Source organism: Sebastes fasciatus, chromosome 5 (assembly GCF_043250625.1).
Source record: "Sebastes fasciatus isolate fSebFas1 chromosome 5, fSebFas1.pri, whole genome shotgun sequence".
In the NCBI taxonomy this organism is placed as follows: Eukaryota; Metazoa; Chordata; class Actinopteri; order Perciformes; family Sebastidae; genus Sebastes; species Sebastes fasciatus.
The window spans coordinates 29501569-29520457 of record NC_133799.1 but is presented as its reverse complement, the minus strand read 5'-3'; the positions used below and the strand labels follow the sequence as shown (position 1 = coordinate 29520457).

The window sequence follows — 18889 nt, the reverse complement described above, 5'->3', positions numbered from 1 at the left end:
CAGTTACAGATCCGGCCACAATAGCTGCATGATATTTGGCACCTGGTACATAAGAAGGAGCGATGGTATTGACTTATAATATTGATATGAAGGAATAAGAGTTTTCTCTGATCTCTCACAGGCTGTCAGTGATTTTAAAACTCATTTTGACACTAAATGACCATCTGTTTCCGTGGCTTAACGATTGACAATAATGAGTATGGCTCGAATCCAAGTCATGTGACTCGAGTCCACACCTCTGATTGCATGCATCGCTCGTGTGGAAACAAGTGTACTCCAGTCAGGACTCTCACCAAGGACAAACTGCATGTTTCTAAGGCTGGGACGATATACCTATCCCGATTCGATAGCATCATGATACAGTACTTGAGTGCCGATTCGATATGTATTGCGATTCTACAAGTATTGCGATTGGTCAGTTTTGTCATTTTCATTTACCATTTGCCCTGTGCTACTTTGGTTTTCAACCTGCTTTTTGTCACTACAATGCTGGTAGTATGCAAATGAACAACATTCAACCTCCCTCTAGGCTGCAAGCACCCAAAGCCCACCACTCAACCGCAGGAAAAAGTCCGGCGGACAACTTGAAATGATGCGTTTCGCGTCATTCGACAAATGAGTGGGGAGCTCCAGGCACCGGTAACACTGAGGGAAGCCAAACATCGTTCATTTGCACACACTACCACATTGCAACAACAGAAAAGCCAGGTGAAAATCTTTACATAAACTAGTTTTATTTTCTTCAAACCAAATATGTAACCCGACGCTGTTGTGGCATTACTGTGACGGCATTCGGTTGCGACTTGTGCCGTGTTGGAAGAGTTCCAAATCCTCACATTTGATAACATGTCTGTCATTCAATGAATCTACTTATTTCATGGAGTATGTACCTGAGTCCAGAGCCTGCCGCAGCTCTGCAGGTCCACTGGAGGCTGGAGGAGCTCGATACAGAGGCTCGCTGTTCAAACCTGCAGAAAAAATCAGGTAGAAGACGAGGGAAGGGAGGAAGTCAGCTGAGTGTCACCAAATAACGTATATTGATAAGAAGTGAAAGACAATTGTTTGTTCCATTGCAACAACAGCTCAACAGAGCAAGTTGAAGTTGTTCCCTTAATGAATATGCTCGCTACACATGTTTCTGTATTTTCTCACCGTGTTTCTCGACAGCCTCGATGAGTCTCCAAACAACCACCGGAGCGGCTTCAGAAAGAAGCTCTGCCTCCACGCCTGAGAAAGGGAGAGAGAGAGAGTGATATTATGTTTTATTAATTTACATTAAAACAACAACCATGGTTCCCTTTATGATTGTCTTTCTCACTACACCCAAAACTATTTATTTATTAATGATGTACAGTAAACTGTGCCATAAACATTTAATGTGCCTTTGCATAAACAATTTAATTTTCAAACAAAATGTTTAGGAATGAAAATCAGTCCTTTATGTGCTGTTTTACTCCATCAAACCGGTTTCTGCACAAAACTAAAGGACTCTATACATTTAGAAAGGCTTGTAAGTCAGGCTGAGAGATCATTATGTGAAATATGAACTTTGATTTTCTTTATATTTAATTAGTGCTGTATCCAGAAATCATCAGACAGCATTAACATTAAAGGAAGAACAGTTCAAATATTGTCTTCAGTTAGTTATTACACCAGCAAGACCATGAGCAATTTCTACACTACACACATCCACATAGATGGATGAACCAGAGTGTGTATGTAACACACACATGAAGTTTGTTCATTTGGAACACAGTTTCAACAAGTTAAAAGTTACTAATAGCACATCAAGCATCAGAGCTGCCGGTAAACTCCACTGCTGGAAACTAGACATGTGGCGCCACTGCAATGAAAAGTAAGTGGCCAAGCTGGCCGTGAAAATTATCAGATATCCGCATAAATTTCAATATCGTGCATGTGCTGCCTGCCAGCAGCTAATCCGCTGGAGTGGATTTGAAAAGGTTAAGCAACATGTGGGACTTGATTACAGCCCACAGGCTGCAGCAGCAGCTGTCATAACATCCACTATTGGGAATCAATTAGACAGCAGGAAGAGAGAATCTCCCAATTAAAGATCCCCATACAAAGTGCTCAGCTAACGCAGATTGCATTGTGAAGGTGGAGAACGGGGAAGGTGGAGTTGAGGTGATGGAGGTATGAATAAAACCAGGTCTAGTTTCATAATCACACTTTCACATGGAACTCATGAGGTTGTATTCTCATCATGGGAAGTCAAGTACACAATGTGACTGGCATTGGCAATGAGAACCAAAAATTGACAGAAAAAGTAACTCTTGGGCACCAACATTTGAAAAAAATGCCATCATAACTCACACATTGTGAACTTAGAGCAATCAGAACTTCCCCTTCATCAGACTTTTCACCTACAAATATGAGGATACAACATCAGTGGGCCATTTAACTTCTTATGAAGTCAACGAAACCTCACACAAGTGGGATAAAGAACAGAACAAAGGCCCACTTCGGATGTTATCAGCCGATTGAATGGGCGTTATCAGCGGTTATGAACGCCATAGATATGGGTCAGAAGGGGCCTGCTACAACTACAAGTAGGTTCAGAAGGTCATTATCATATATTCACATGGTTAATCACCAATACGAATACAAGAAGACGATGCCGACCTTTTGTGGCCATAGTAATTATGACAGGAACAATGGTGGAGGTCAGGTGGTGTACTATAAAGAGTGAAAAAGTCCACCTGGGGTGGCGCCCGAGGGGGACGGATGGGTCAAACAAACACAGGACTTTCACCCAGGAGACCGCTGTTTGTGTCCCGTGTGAAACCAAAGTCACTGTCACCTTATTTTACCATATTGTTGTTACGTAACTTACGTAGTACTTATTTTAACCCAAACCATGATCTTTTCCTAATCCTAACCAAGTAGTTTTGTTGCCTAAACCTAAAGTTGTCACTTTCACAACATGGTAGGCACAGTTTGGCCATTCCTAGGCATTCAATCGGCTGATGACATTTAAAAGGGGTGGAACAGAAGCAAAGAGAGAACGAGAGATTGTCTGCGTAGAGGGGGTGCTTCAGACATCTGGTTTGGTCCTGCACATTCTACACAATTACAATGTTATAAATCATTAAATAAAAGTTGGTGAATTTATTAATGAGTGGGAACTGTATTACTAAAGAAAGAAAAACTCAGTAGAGAATGGAATTAAATGCTTCACTCCTACTTTAAATACTATGTTTTATATATATATGTCTACAAAAAATAATTTGGAATTCTGTCATATTTTGATCCCTAAGCTTGTTCCTTCGTGTTTGATCAGTTGTTATAGCACACTGTAATGTATAGCCTTCCAGTTAGTCAAATCCATATCATGCCTCATGCAGCATCTCTACAAGTGTACCATTAATAATCTGTTCATGTTTGTTCCCTTTGTTCTATCTCTACTTCTTTCTCCTTCCATCAGTTTTGCCTCGCTCACGTTTTCTCTTTTCCTCCCTCATTTCCCCAACAACTTTCTTTCTTTCATCCTCTTAATCTTCATTTTCATCCCTGCTTCCTCTCCCCTGCTCACTTACTCTTTCTCAGCCTCACTTTCCGGCTCGGCTATTCCCTCGGTCTTTTGTTGTGCAGTTGACAGTCGTGTCGTATCACAACACACACAAACTGCCTACTGCTGAGTGACAGTCATACCGAGTTAAATGACACTTGTCCTTTGATGCTCTCACACACACACACACACACACACACACACACACACACACACACACAGTCGCATAAACACATGAGCCAAAAATCGTATTATTCTTTTGTCGAGGAAACAACAACAAACACATATCTGCTGTGTTTACAGGTGTACAGACCTGTATGTGCTGCACTGATTGTGTTTTGTATTGTTTCAGGTGTGTGTGTGTGTGTGTGTGTGTGTGTGTGTGTGTGTGTGTGTGTGTGTGTGTACAACGAGAAGCGGCAGAGGAATTTCCGGAGATATAGGTCGTTAAATGTACAGTGCTTCCATTAACGTCACTGTCACAACACATCACAGAGGCAATATCTCACCCAGAGGAGAGGAGAAGAGAGGACAGGAGAGGGAGAGGAGAGGAGAGGAGAGGAGAGGAGAGGAGAGGAGAGGAGAGGAGAGGAGAGGAGAGGAGAGGAGAGGAGAGGAGAGGAGAGGAGAGGAGAGGAGTAAGGACAATTGAGAAGACAAAAAGAAAAGAAAGAGGACAATGTAGGATGAATAGAAGAGGACAAGTATATGTGGAGAAGCAAAAAAGACAAAAGGAGAGGACAATTATAGAGGAAAAAAAGACGACAAACAGAAGAGGACATAGGTGAAAAATGGGAGTAGCGGGACATGGAACAAGAAGAGATGGGAGGGCAAAAGCCAAGAGGACAAAGGAATAGAACAACCAGAGAAGAGGACAAAAGAAAGAAAAGATGAAGACGACAAAAAAAGACAAGAACATAGAGAGAAGAGAGGAATAATACAAAGAGGAGAGGAAAAAAGAAGAGAGGAGAAGAGAAAGGAAGAGGACAAAGCAGAAGACAAGAGGACAAAGAAGAAGAAGTGAAGAAGAGGGCAAAAGCGAAGAGGACATAGGAGAAGAGGAGAACAAAGAGTGAAGAGTACAAGACAAGATGAGAAAACATAAGAGAAGAGGAGAGACAATAGAGAAGAAGACAACAGAGACAAGGACAAAAACAGTGAAGCAGAGGACAAAGGAAAGGAATCCAAAGACCAGATCATGAAGAAGAGTTGGCAAGAGCAAAGAGGACAAATGAAGACAAGAACAAAGATGAGAAGAGATGAAGATAACGGAGGAAAAAAGGAGGACAAAATTGGAGAGGACAAAAATGAAGAGGGGAACAAAGAGAGGAAAAAAAGAAGAGAAAAGGAGGGACAATGGAGAAAATGTCAAAAAAGTGGAGAAGAGAACAGAAGAGAAAAAGAGGACAAAGGAGATGAGGAGAAGAGGACAACAGAGAAGAAAAGAAGGACAAAGGCAAAGAGGACGCAAAGAATAGAACAAGATAAGAGAAGAAGACAACAGAAAAGAACAGAACAATGGAAAAGTAAGGAAGGAAAGAGGACAAAACAGAAGAGACGAGAGACAAAAGAGAAGAGGAGAAGAAGACAAAGGAAGAATGGAAAGAGCAGGACATAGAGAAATGAGATGGGAGTGCAAAAGCAAAGAGGGCAAAAGAAGACAAGAACAAAGATAGAAGAGAGGAAGACAAGAGAGGAGAGGAGAGGAGAGGAGAGGAGAGGAGAGGAGAGGAGAGGAACAATGAAGCTGAGCCGTCGTTGAGCTCTGCAGCAGATCAGCCTCCCACCAGCTCCTATAGAGGACGTATGGAGCTGCACACAAAGGCACCAACACATTAACACACACTAACACGCAGTAGGTAACACACTCACATAAACAGGCAGAAACACACACACACACACACAGTAAATACAAAGACAAAGAGAAGGAAATGCACAAAGACAGAGTGTGTGTCCTCCGTCACAGAGGTGTTCGGTCATTAAAACATGCTCCGTTGCATTATACGCATAGACCATATACTGCAATGGTATAAACACATTCCCCTACACTCCGTCATCCCCTTACTGTTGCATGGACACAAAGAGACTCCCATGAAGACACACACACACACACACACACACACACACACACACACACACACACACACACACACACACACACACACACACACACACACACACACACACACATACTGTACACACTCACATCTGTGTACCCCCTACAGACAGCTGTGGTCTCCGATCAGCAGTGTTTGAAAATGATTTATTGATCAGAGGAGCTGGCATTATGAAGTAAACCCTGAACCGCTGCTCTTTTCAATATAAACTGATAACACACACACAAACTGTACACACACACACACTTGAACACCGAGATAAGAGAGCGGAGTTATAGACTGAGATGTCTGCATTACATAGATGTAACATATGGTGCCTATGGGGTTCTGCAGATCATATATTAGGATATTCTCTTGATGAATAATACATCACATTTAGGTCAAATACTTAAACACAGAGTATGAAAGGGGAAATTCATTTATTTTTTATGTTCACGGGAGATTACGAGTAAGTTTGATCTTCATCCGGAGTCCCTCCGCTGAGGTTCAGAGTCTCTGATCTGAGCTTTTTCCTTTTCCCTCCGTCTGACAGGAGAGCAGCAGCAGGCTGCAGGCTTCAGTCCTGCAGTAACAGACAGTGACAGCAGGGGGCAGCTGACTCCAGCCCTGACTGGACAGCACTGTGGCCTTTAATCTGAGAGCTGCTTCATATAGCAGTGAGAGGGTCACCTCGGTCATTTCAGGAAGACACAAAAACTATTTTCCCATAACTTTTTTTCCTACATTAGAAATGAATGAATGAAACTGTGACCAGCTATGATGCCAACATTTGACCTAAAGGTTAACTGCCTTTGCACTGCACAGAAAGGATGTATGCATATACAGTACTGTTTATGAAAACTGTTGCTGTTTTGAAGTACAGGAGGATTAATAATAAGTACTTTTATACAGTATATATACTGTATATATATATATATATAATTACCTCTAGTAATGGTCCGGAGCTGTTTTTCTACAAGTGGCTCCCCATTTTTTCTGTTCATTGGATTAAAAATTTGGTCAACAGTAACTTCAAGTATATGAACTCAAATAAATGTTGACTTTAATCCGATTAGTTGATCAACAGAAAAAAATGACAATATTCATAATAATAATATTAAATAATGATTTAAAACCTAAATGATTAATAAAACATGAAAAAATAATATGTATGTATTTATTTAGATAGATATATCTATATTTATGAAAATGGCAATGAGTTTTTCCACGCAAAGATTTAGCATAACTTTGGAGCGTTATTCAGCCTTCTTCCCCTCAAGCTAGCATGGCATGGTTGGTACCAATGGATTCCTTAGGTTTTTTCTAGTTTCATATGATACCACTTCACTCTACCTCTAGAGTCTCTGAAAGATAGTACAGTCGGTCAGGATCGTCACAGGCGGTACCATATATAAAGCCGTTGTTTATGTTTTATGAATCCTTTAGTTTTTAAATAAATATTTAATATTATTATGATGAACATTGTAATTTGTTTATGTTGATCAACTAATCGAATATCTAGCTAATTGGTTCGACAGGTACTAAAAATGTCAATTCAAATCATAAATGGCGATTAATCGCATGATTGTCCATAGTTAATCCCGATTAATTGCAAATTAATCACGTTTTATTCGTTCAAAATGTACCTTAAAGGGGAATTTTTCAAGTATTTAATACTCTTATCAACATGGGAGTGGGAAAATATTATTTGATTTATGCAAATGTATGTACAGTATATATTTATTATTGGAAATCAATTAACAACACAAAACAATGACAGATATTGTCCAGAAACCCTCACAGGTACTGCATTTAGCATAAAAAATATGCTCTAATCATAACAAGTTAAACTGCAGCCCAACAGGCAACAACAGCTGTCAGTGTGTCAGTGTGCTGACTTGACTATGACTTGCCCCAAACTGCATGTGATTATCATAAAGTGGGCATGTCTGTAAAGGGGAGACTCGTGGGTACCCATAGAACCCATTTACATTCACATATCTTGAGGTCAGAGGTCAAGGGACCCCTTGAAAATGACCATGACAGTTTTTCCTTGCCAAAATTTTGCATAAGTTTGGAGCGTCATTTAGCCTCCATGACAAGCTAGTATGACATGGTTGGTTTCTAGTTTCATATGATACCAGCATCTTCACTGTAGCTTTATTTTTTATTTTTTTTAACTTACTGTACCAACGTTGTTTTACCACTGGGTGAGAATTTTGTCTCTGACTTGATTTTTAATCCATATTACCTATGAGGTAAGGTGTGAATAAATGGACATTAGGAGCTTTACAGGTAGTGTTGATGGACAGTACGGATAGGAGTTGCAAGGTTTTGTTTGTACACCACCCTCCCCCCTTATTTCTTCAGCTTGTCCCTGACATCCTGACCAAATACCCTCTGTGTGTCCCGCGTGGCTGCAAAGTCACTACCAAACACAGAATCCCAGTGAGATGTCCATCTCCCCTCTGCTTCTGCACTCAGCGTGTTCTGTGATTTGCTGAAGGAATGCCAACTCTCTCTGGATTCTTTTTTCTTCTGCTGCTGGCCGACCTTTCTTATGTTCTGCCACAGCGTTAAAAGTGACTGTAGGTCTGAATATGAGACAGTTAGACAGGTAGGTAGTAAAAAAAAGATAGAGCAAGATGAGGTGGAGAGCTGAGGTGACCTGCAGGCTGCTGGAGCGTGACGACCGTATCCTGTTACCAATGTGAAGACTTGAAATGACAATCTCCTCTCTACCGCTGCTCATATATTGCTGTTCCTCTAACCTCCTCATCTTCCTCTGCCTGCCAGTCGCTCGCTCTCTCACTCTGCTGCTCTTCTTCCTCTTTGCGTCTTTGTTCTGTACAGCTCTTTGTTTCTGCTCCACCGCAGCCTCTCTTCTTCTGTTCAGCTCTATTTCTCCAGAGAAGGTCCACATATTTTGTGTGGCCTTAAACACCAGGAAAAAACAAAGATAACCACAAATATCATCTATCTTACCATGCACCCTACGAGAGCTAATTCTGCAGCATTATGACTACGTACAACATGAGTCATTAAACACTACAGTATGCTGCAGGAAACACTTGCTCCATGATCTTATTTGGTGCAGTGATTACATTTCACTGTTTTCACTCTAATTTAGCAAACAATTGACGGTTAATATGAGTGTACTATAGGTGCGTTGACCCAACTGGCGAAATACATGGACCTAGCCTGATATCGCCAAAGCGAATTAGAACCTCTCAGTTCATTTTTGATTTCCAAGGGCCGTTATCAACGGACGTAGACCAAAATGTCTCTGGACGCAATTGGATAGGGATGTATGTTGGCAAAAATCTGGCGATACGATACGTATCACGATACGTATCACGATACGTATCACGATACAGGGGTTACAATTCAATATGTTGCGATATATTGCAATACTCTATCAAGGTGATATATTGCAATTTTTATAATCTAATTTTAGGAAAACTGTCATAGTATTAAGAACACACCGCCACATGCATAAAATCTAATAAAAAAAAAAGTTTACTTTTTGAATGCAATCAGAACAGTGGGATGTGCATTGGAATTTATCACAGTCCCTGTAACATCCAAACCCCATAGCATTACTTTTTGTGCAATCTGATCCACTAGAATTCGAAGAGAAAAGGTGTTTTTACTGCCTATAGGAACCAGAAAGATCTGCAAGCTCATGTTTTATTTGCTCTGGCAGATGCATTTGCGATATGGTCTGGCGCATGGCTGGCTATGCGCTATAGCGGCTACAACGGAAAGTTCCACATCAGCTGCAGCAACCTTGGTTGCTTTTGAAAATGCCTCAACAGCGCTCCTCCTTATGGTCAACGCCTCATATAAACCGATAAACGGTTGCGATTGGCCCGTCAAATCTCACTTGGCTAGAAATCTGTCCAAAGCGGAGAGGGGGACCAGACACATCTGCCAGAGCAGAATAAAACATGAGAGCTTGCAGATTTGTCTGTTTCCCAGTCCAACATGGACCCTCAGCGGGTCCAGAATTTGCCGTCAAGGATCAATAAGTGGGATCAGTTTACACAAATAAAAAGAAAAGAAACATATTTTACTGCTTAACCTCAGTTGTAAGCCATAAAGATTTCATCTGCATCTGAAACTTCTGCCAACCAATATAATGTGGTGAATGGAATTTTACATGAGCAGCTCATGCATTCATGATTGTTAGTAGGGAATTGGTGGAAATCGGTTCCCGTGAAAACTTTCCACCTTTATAACGAGTACTAGCTCTGCCTTTTTCATCCCCCGTTGGTGCAAACAGCCTGATGTTTCCTCCCCATGTGTGTTGAATCTTAAACAGTGCGCAGGAAAGACCCTGTGCACTGGTGATATTAGCAGCTAAGCCTCCATAAAAAGCCCAGTGAAACCTTGATCCTCCATCTCCCCCTGACCAATCTCCCATGACAACCTCCCACTCGGAGGAAACCCCGCCTCTCTGCTCCCCAGGGACCCCGACAAGACAACCAGGGCCACGAGGCCAGCACACACTCACACGGGCTTACTGTATGTGCACACTCTGACACCGACACGGATACACACATACGCATACATTAGCATTCATGCATACACTCATATGTAGGCACAGAAACAAGGACGCTGCCTTTGTCATGAAATTTAACTTTCTATTTAAATGTCTGATGGTAAAAAAAAACACTGATTTATTTATTCATGAAGCAGCAACAGTCAGACACAAGCTAAATGCTATGGATGATGTCTCTCACACAAACAAATGCAAGTAATTTGTCTTGCTTTGTGAGCACATACACTGCTGCGTTACCCTACACATACTCAATGCACATTATGTGTGTCTTCTAGGCTGTGAAGCATCATTTCTACTTTGACACGAGGTTCCATTTGTGCTAAAAATATGTTGATGCAGATATTTATTTCACTTTCCATTGCCTTGGCTTTGCAAATCAGTTCTGTTGTTTGTCTTTGTTCGCAGCTTCTGGCGAACAGAAACAACGGACATCATTCCACATTAAACAGTAAGGACGTCAGACAGATGCAGTTACTCATGTCATGCAATCCGAACGTGCAAAAAAAGGCATGAATACAACCTCGTAAGCAACAAATGATATCAAAAGAAACTAATGTACAAGCTAAGGACAGTATACAACAGTGAGTAAAAATGCAAAAATGGAAAATTATAAAATCAAATCTTTATAGTTAGTATAGTTTAGTTATAAAATCTGAAAACAGTAAATGTTAACACGTTTATTCCCGCCATAAGCAGTCTTTCTCGCTTTTTTAATTTACGTCATTACATTGCAGTCAGAACAAGACTACATGGCATGAAAATGGCACGCCTAAAGCAAGAACGGCATTCTTATTACATGCTTTTGCCTTGTGCATTATTGTGACATTCACATACTATCTCCTACAACAGTCAGTGTTGGTTTCTTTTATCCATGACTACAATAATTCCTTAACCTTAACCAAGTTGTCTAAACTTAAAGCCTTAACCACATAGGTATATTAATCATATTGGAAGGCCAACAACCTATTCTGTCGTTCATGTCGGAGGGGAAACTTCCATCTCGACAACTCCCTTTTAAGAACAGCTGCACCTCTGAACACACCCCGGTCACGTGATGTCATAGCAGGTGTTTTCAATCAGCTTCAAAAGCAAAATGCACGCTGTGTGACTCAGTGATTCTGTGTGAATCAGCCCGGTGGGATTTCAATTACTGACGGCCATTTTCCAAATCAAACTGTACTGTTTTTTAGATGGATTTCCTTCCCAGCAGCCACTGGGCTCAGATCATTACAGTACACGCTATGAAAATCAACGTGCACAGAAAAGCAATCCGTCACAGAAAACATTCTTGTCACATTTACAAGTTTTTTGCTGTGTGAAAATGCAGTTGTAAGCAGAGACTGTTCGGAAAACGCCCTTTCCCAGTGAGCTCCAAGGACATGTGGACATCTGAGAGAAGAATGCTTATTAATGCGAGAAACTTTGAAAGGTCACAACCTTTGGATTTAATGCTTTTTGTTTAATATTTAAATTTTTAGAGCAACTAACCTCGCTAAAAGTAACAATTCTGAGCATCCCTATTGTCAGGTAGAGTATTTCAGACTTAAATAGCCTAACGTCTGCATCTTATCATGGGCATATTGCTCATAAAGTCACTAGTTAAACTTAAATACCATCTAAATGGTCTCTCATTATTTCATCCACTACACACTAACAATAAAGCAGTAAATATAAGTTCATTAATTTGGTTGAAAGCCGACTGAATGTCACATCTAGTCTGGCACTCTCTGTAAACAGGTAGGGACCCTACACAGAGTCCCTCTACTTCATCCTCTTCTCTCGTTCTCCTTCCTCTCATTTATCACCGCTGATAGATCCCCCACCTCCTGCTACTCATCATCACATTGGCATCACGTTGCCAAACAACCTGACATTCTGCCCAACAGGGTCTCGAATGCATTATTAATGGCACTTGTGACGATGTGCCACAGGTTCACATTCATCATCTTAAAGACTTTTCCCAAAGCAAACTCACTTTGTCTGCTGTTTGGTGCTGGGTAGTATGCAGTGGGTTTATCAGAAAAACAGCTGCCTGCTGCAAACACTGAGACTGAACCAGACAGGAAATGTGTAAAAAAAACAGACCTAAAAGAGGCTAAAAAAAGGTGTGTCCCTGTGACATAGTGATGTAAGACGCATACCACGTAATCACGATATCCCTAGTTTGATTCTGGTCAAATAAAGGCAAAAATGCCAAAAATATATGCCTATATTTGCTTTGCACAAGTAAGAATCCTTAAGCCTTTCGCCATACATGATGCAATCCCATGAAAACCAAAAGGTTTGCTGCAGAAGATCGTCTCTCATCATTAAATATTAAACTTGTTTCACACTTTAAACACCGGCCAACGCAGGTGTTTTCCTCTCCTTCCCAAATGAGACAACAGATGATTCATCTCAGCATCATCACCTCATCCTGCCTGCAAACCCCCACAGACACTAAAACCAGCATTGCTCAGAAAGTGCAGGTTTACCACCAGGAAGTTGCAGTTGAATGGCTGATAAATCCAAGTGTTGCAAAGTAACTCAAGAAATGTACTCAATTTGGAGATATGAACTAAAATTGCGAATGAATTCTGGGTATCAGAAGCAAGGCTGGTCACACCCAAATCTGAGCCAAGAGCTAAGGTTCGACAGAGAACATGAGCAGTGAATAATTTATCCAGATTATGGTGAGTTTGTGCCTTAATTTAATATTAGTATCATGCATGGAGTGTGTGTACATTTAAGAGTGTGTGTGTTCAGGTTTTCGAGTATGTTGAGTTTTATTGTGCTTGCATGCAGGCGCACGGCCATTGCATTCCTAAGTGTCTATGACTGATTTCAAGAGTGTACTGCGTGTGTGTGTGCGTGTGCGTGTGCGTGTGTACTGCGTGTGTGTGTGTGTGTGTGTGTGTGTGTGTGTGTGTGTGTGTGTGTGTGTGTGTGTGTCTCCCTGACAGCAAACCTGCCTTCGCTGCTGTGAGATGTCTGAGTGGCCTTTATTGATCCGTTACTCTGTTTGCATTCCTTTAAGAATAAACTCTACATCACTCAGATCAATGAACAATGTGTATGTGTGTGTGCGCGCATGTGTGTGTGTGCGTGCGTGTGTGTATGTGTACGGTGGGGGGTTGATCACATTAGTGCAGGCCAAAGTGATGACATCAGGAGAACATTGTCCATCATAATGGATCGCATGCACAGCCACGTACTATATTTGTTCTCGTATATTTGGGAGGACCCTCATTGACATAATACATTTCCTAGCATCACTGACCACAACCTAATTCTATAATTAATCCTAAAACCAAGTCTCAACCCCTAAAACAGTCAATTAAAGGTGTAAGGAGTGGCCAAAATGTCATAATTTTCCCAAAAAACATTTCCCCACTGCTTTAATTTTCCAAACATGTCTTTACTTTTCAAAAATGTCCTCACTTTTCTATTGTGTTCACACTTTGTCTAACTTTCCAAAATGTGCTCACTTGCCAAAGATACCCTCCCTTTCTAAAATGTTCTCTCTTTTCAGGAATTACCTCACTTTTAACAACTTATTCTCACTTTCAAAAATGTGAACAAAATGTTCAAACAAAATGTTGTCACTTTACAAAAAAAGTCCTCACTCTCAAGGTCTTGGTCCCGACAAAGACATCAGAGGAGAAGACACAAATACTAAAGAGAAGAAGACAACAGAACAAAGAAGAGATGCAACATTGTGAGTGTTTGGATCCTGATGCATTCGTTGCATTAAGCATGAAGCCGACTGTCACACTGACCTCTGACCTTCGCTGTGTGTTTGTGCATGCATGATGTGTGTGCCGCACTTCATTTGTGACAATTTGCATGCATGTATGCATGCAGCAGCTGCCCATACAACTGAATGTCTCTGTGTGCGTATGTGATTTTTCAGAGTGTTTCTGTGTTTGTGTTTCAGGACCCGACCCGACTCGAACCTCTGGCGTGGACTCGACGTTATTTCTGCTTGAAGCTTTTGCCTTTGGCTGAACTCGTCTTGTTTGGTAAACTCCCATCATGCCTCCCTCTTTTTATTGGCCGACAACTGCGAGAACAAACTAGAACAAAGTGTCACAGCCAACCAGAGAGAGAGCCAAGAGGCAGAGCCCAGAGTGAGGGTGAAGCACAGGCCAGAGGGTGTTTATGTGTGTGTGTCATTGTGGAAATTATTCGTTTTCACCGCAGCCAGCCATGAAGGATACAAAAAATACAAAAGTCCTGAACGGGTATAAAAATCCAACGTATCGTCATACAACAGTTCGAATAATGTTAATGTGCATTTTCCTAATAATGAACAGCAACACGTGACACACGTGTCAATTTCTGCTCGTTACATTCATTCGGTCTTTTCAGAATAAACTTCCATCTTCACAGGAAACAACTTGGTTAGGTTTAGGCAACAAAAGTTCTTATAGGTTCAGGAAAAGATCGTGGTTTGAGTTAAAATAACTCCGTAAGTAAAAAAAAAAAGCATAACTTCAATGACCAGTTACGTTTGAATATCACCACGCCAATCACGACACATAGTCAGGACAAGTAAAGACAAACGTGTTTTGCTGCTGTTAGTTAGCTTACGTTCCCTCGGACACAATATGGATCGTTTTATGAAATTTAAAAGTGATGTGGGAGACAACCCTGCGCCTGTAAAAGTGTGTGGTGAGGAAATATGACCCTGAATGCATTAAATTTGGATTCATAATGGCAGGCAGTGATGGGTGAGGTAAGCAGTATATTTATCATTACAGCTGACAGAGGCTAAACACATAAATTCACAGCCAATTACAAGCCAATTTTTGTATCCTTTCTTTGTCATGTTATGTTTTTTTTCTCATTTATTTGGGAAAGTGGTCCTCGGAAATAGTTAACAATCAAAAGTGGGCCTTAAGTTCCAAAAGGTTGAGGACCCCTATGTTAAGGTAACCTGTTATAGAAAATAAGGTTGTGCCCAATTGCTTATTATTTTATTCTTTCAATTTTCCCAAAATGATCTTAACATTTTAAACATACAGAGGAAACCAATTTTAAGTGTTTACTGACTGTTTTCCGTAAACTGTACTGAACTGTACCTTTTTAACAATGAAATATGTTTGTGAGGTGTTTGTAAAGATGTACGTCTTCAATAAGAACCAGTGGGCTTGGAGCAGAGAGCCACAGACAGGGAAGGGAAGTCAGAAGGTAGAAGTAGAAGGCTTTGGTCTGTTCAAGGGATTTGGTGACAATAAGAAAACGATAGAATAACAACAGCTTTATTCTTTAAGTAAAGGATCTGAATACTTCTTCCAGCATTAATAGTAAGTGCACCGAGGACAAAGAGAGGAATCTATACATCCAGTAATTGCCACAGTTCAGGATTAGAGTGCAGAGACCGCAACCTTCCTATTAAATTATTCCTCCATAGCATACAGTATGCTGCCGTGCATGTGTGTGCATGTGCATACACAATCATGCAACGGCTTCTCTACCATTTGTCTGTATTATACTTTAATGAGAGCACAAGAGCTTGTGTGCGTTCACAACTAAACATAAACACAGTAAAACGATATCTCAACACTTTTCCGCTCTCGAAAATACCCATCAGCAGATTCCCATTGTTTTCATGAATACAAATGCGCTCGGCGGCCGTCAACCTTTACCCACTTTCACTCACCTCCTGCAGACGCACAAAGCAACAACGCGTTCGCGCTCAGAAGGCCTCGAAAAACAGCAAAATACTTTATTTTATGTAGAGTGTGCAGGCTTGCCTTGAAGGACAAACGAGCAGATTTATAGAGTATTTCTCCAGAGCCGCTCGCTGCAAGTGCTCTGAATATAATATGATGTACGCTAGATGCCAGGAGAGGGAACAAAGGCGAGATGCAGGGGAGAAAAGAAAAGAGGGAAAGATGAATCAAGTGAGACAGGTGGGACGACGGAGAAGGCTAAACAAATAAAGCTTGTTATTACATAAAACACATGTACGCACAGGCACATACATGTTGGTATTACTGTACTTTAAAGCTAGGGTTGGTAATGTTGAGAAACTAGCAAGAGTACTTAGTAGTTAGTTATTTTCAACCAGAAGTGACATGAGAGGGTGGAGTTAAGTACAAACCAAACGCTGAATGAGTCATTTTTAGGCGACCAAAACTAACTTTCATGAACTGAAAACACTGTGAAAGGGTTAAAGGTGTAAAACGAAAACGCGGACAACTCCCAGACCGGACAACACCGTGGTAGCGACCTGTCAATCACAAGGTAGCCACGCCCTAAAGCATCCCCTGCTTTATCATCTAATTTACTCTAAATGGGTCCATAATTTACTAAATGAACATCATGCTGTATTGAAGAAGACTTGAAACTAGCGATTGAGACCAGAAACTCATGTTTACAATGTTTACTGAGATAATAAATCAAGTGAGAAGTAGGCTCATTTTCTCATAGACTTCTATACAATCCCCAGAAATATAGCCCCTTGCCCCCGGAGGCTTTTCTGTCGTCAGACTGGAAGCCGATGGGTTCTGAGATTGATGTTAACACTGCTTAGAATAAAAGACACTGACTGCAATGAAGGAACATGTCGACTAGTTCAACAGTGTGGCTCTTTGATGTGGTTTTAATAGTATTTGGACAACAATGGAGCTCTATGGCACAGAGGAAGAAGCTGCAGCTAGTATGTCAGGCTTTCACTGTTCAATTCATTGTTGATAGTTGATACATATGAGGCTATACAAGTTTGAACTCTAAAGATCAACAGATAAACTCATGGGGGCCGTATTTCCGGGCCTCAGATTTAAAACGAGTCCCTCGGAGTGAGTGCATACCCAGATCTGTGTCCCACATGAGGGACACCAACTACAAAACAACTAGAAATGAAATAAAAATCACATAAACTCAAGCAAACGTGCTCACAAAAAGAACACACAAGCTCAGACCACACATCAGGGACCATCCCCCTCATACAGTACAAACACACAGTTAAAGTCTAAGTGTCAGCTGCCTATTGAAGTGTGTATAATCCCCTATAGTGAGCTGTCCTATACACTAATATTGCAAAAGTAATTGCAGAGAGGAAACCAGCAGCAGCTCGCCCAGCGCTGTGGGCTGATATAATACTGTATGTGACTCACATTAATATTTGACTAGGACTGTTGACATGCTACGAGCCTGTACTGGTCTCACACACACACTAACGCACACACACACATACTGCATATACGGCATACAGGGAGCCTCAGATCGGCATCACTCCAGGCGATCTGTCGTTCTTTATGTTGGAACAAAGCTCATTAATGTAGGCAAAAACAAGACAAATCTCTGTCTCAGATAAATGAACAGTTACACACGCACACGCACACGCACACACACACAGTATGGACATGGACATACTCTATCTAGCCTACAGTATATGCAAAGAAATTTAGCAGACAACTACATTCTATGTGGATAAGATATAGATTAAAGGAGCAGTAAGCTAATTTTAAGAAAACTTTTGAAATGAAAAAAAGCGTAGTTTGGGATATAAATGCAAGTCCATAGAGGTTGTGAACCAGAAACAAAACAAGTCGGCTTTGCCGTCTACCCATCTACGAAAGAAAAACGGAGAGAGGTCTTCAGGAATTTGTTTCAATTTGGCAAGTTTTAATTGTCTTTTCATATCAGCTAGTATTGGCCATGTTTCATGTTGTTTGGAGACAAAGACAAGCATTCACATGTTATGGGAATATTCAAGAAGACACCGACAGCGGAAACAGCTGATCAGACATTTGAGTTAAATGTTCGCTACGTCAGAATTTATTCGGCAATGGCGTTTCCATAATACATTTAGTGCATCAAATCCTTTTCAACAAAGACCAAAACCACCGCAAGCAGGCGTAAAAATGTGTTTTAGCAATTGAGGAAGTTTTATCAAATTGCGTCGTTTCCACACAGCTTTTCTAATGCGATAAAAATGCAAATACAAATTTGTGAATGGAAACATGGCTACTAACTGCTGCCTTTTCTTTAAAGGGTCAGTTCACTCAAATTACTAAAAAAAAAAAAAAAAAAAAACATAGTTCCACTTAACCCTGGGTAGCCAGGTGGATAGTTTTGGTTTTTATTTGTCCAGATTTGAAGAATTCAGGCTCCATCTCAGCACAGTGGAATTTGGTTTGTGATGCATGGAGAGAATGTCTCTAGATAATCCACACAGCTCAGTGAGGACTGTTTTTACTGGGATCTGTTTTTCTCTGCAGATTTTCCAAAGTGGGTTTTACACACCCATACCAGTAACACTTCCTGACCAGCTCTTTGTTTCTAATTATGCATGAGTCAATATTAGCACCAACCTGTAAGCAGTTGTTAATATACTTGCCATTCATTAATTTTTTGCCCCTGCTTGAGTATTTCTTTCTCATAGTACTCTCCATTTCTCTCTCTGTCTCTCACTGAATGTCCTTTCAAACACAACGTGACAACAGCACCACTGCGAGCTGAAACCCATTATTTCCAATGGCTTGCACCACACCACGACGGCTTTTCGCTGCATTGAGCAAATCCCAACTTTGGGCGCTGCACGCTGTGATGTGCAGCAAACGCAGCTCAAACCGCGTTGTGTCGCGAGCATCTCTTCCGCCGGGAAACGACATCAAGTGTAGCTGTATTGTCATCCGGGTGAAAACAGTAGGGCTTTTATTCATGCTGTACAGCGCCAGAAACGGGTTGAGATAAGGACAAGGAAAAACG

General features: G+C 41.0%; 1 protein-coding gene across 5 annotated transcripts in view; it reads right to left on the bottom strand.

The window, feature by feature from the left end:
• pik3r3b (phosphoinositide-3-kinase, regulatory subunit 3b (gamma)) overlaps positions 1-18889 on the bottom strand; it is a 252924-nt gene that overhangs the window by 167986 nt on the left and 66049 nt on the right. For all 5 annotated transcript variants that reach the window (XM_074636385.1, XM_074636384.1, XM_074636383.1 and 2 more), the window contains 2 exons: positions 1153-1227; positions 891-968 (listed from right to left, as the gene is read on the bottom strand). In XM_074636385.1, the coding sequence (XP_074492486.1) occupies positions 891-968; positions 1153-1227 (153 nt within the window). The remainder of the gene's footprint in view (positions 1-890; positions 969-1152; positions 1228-18889) is intronic.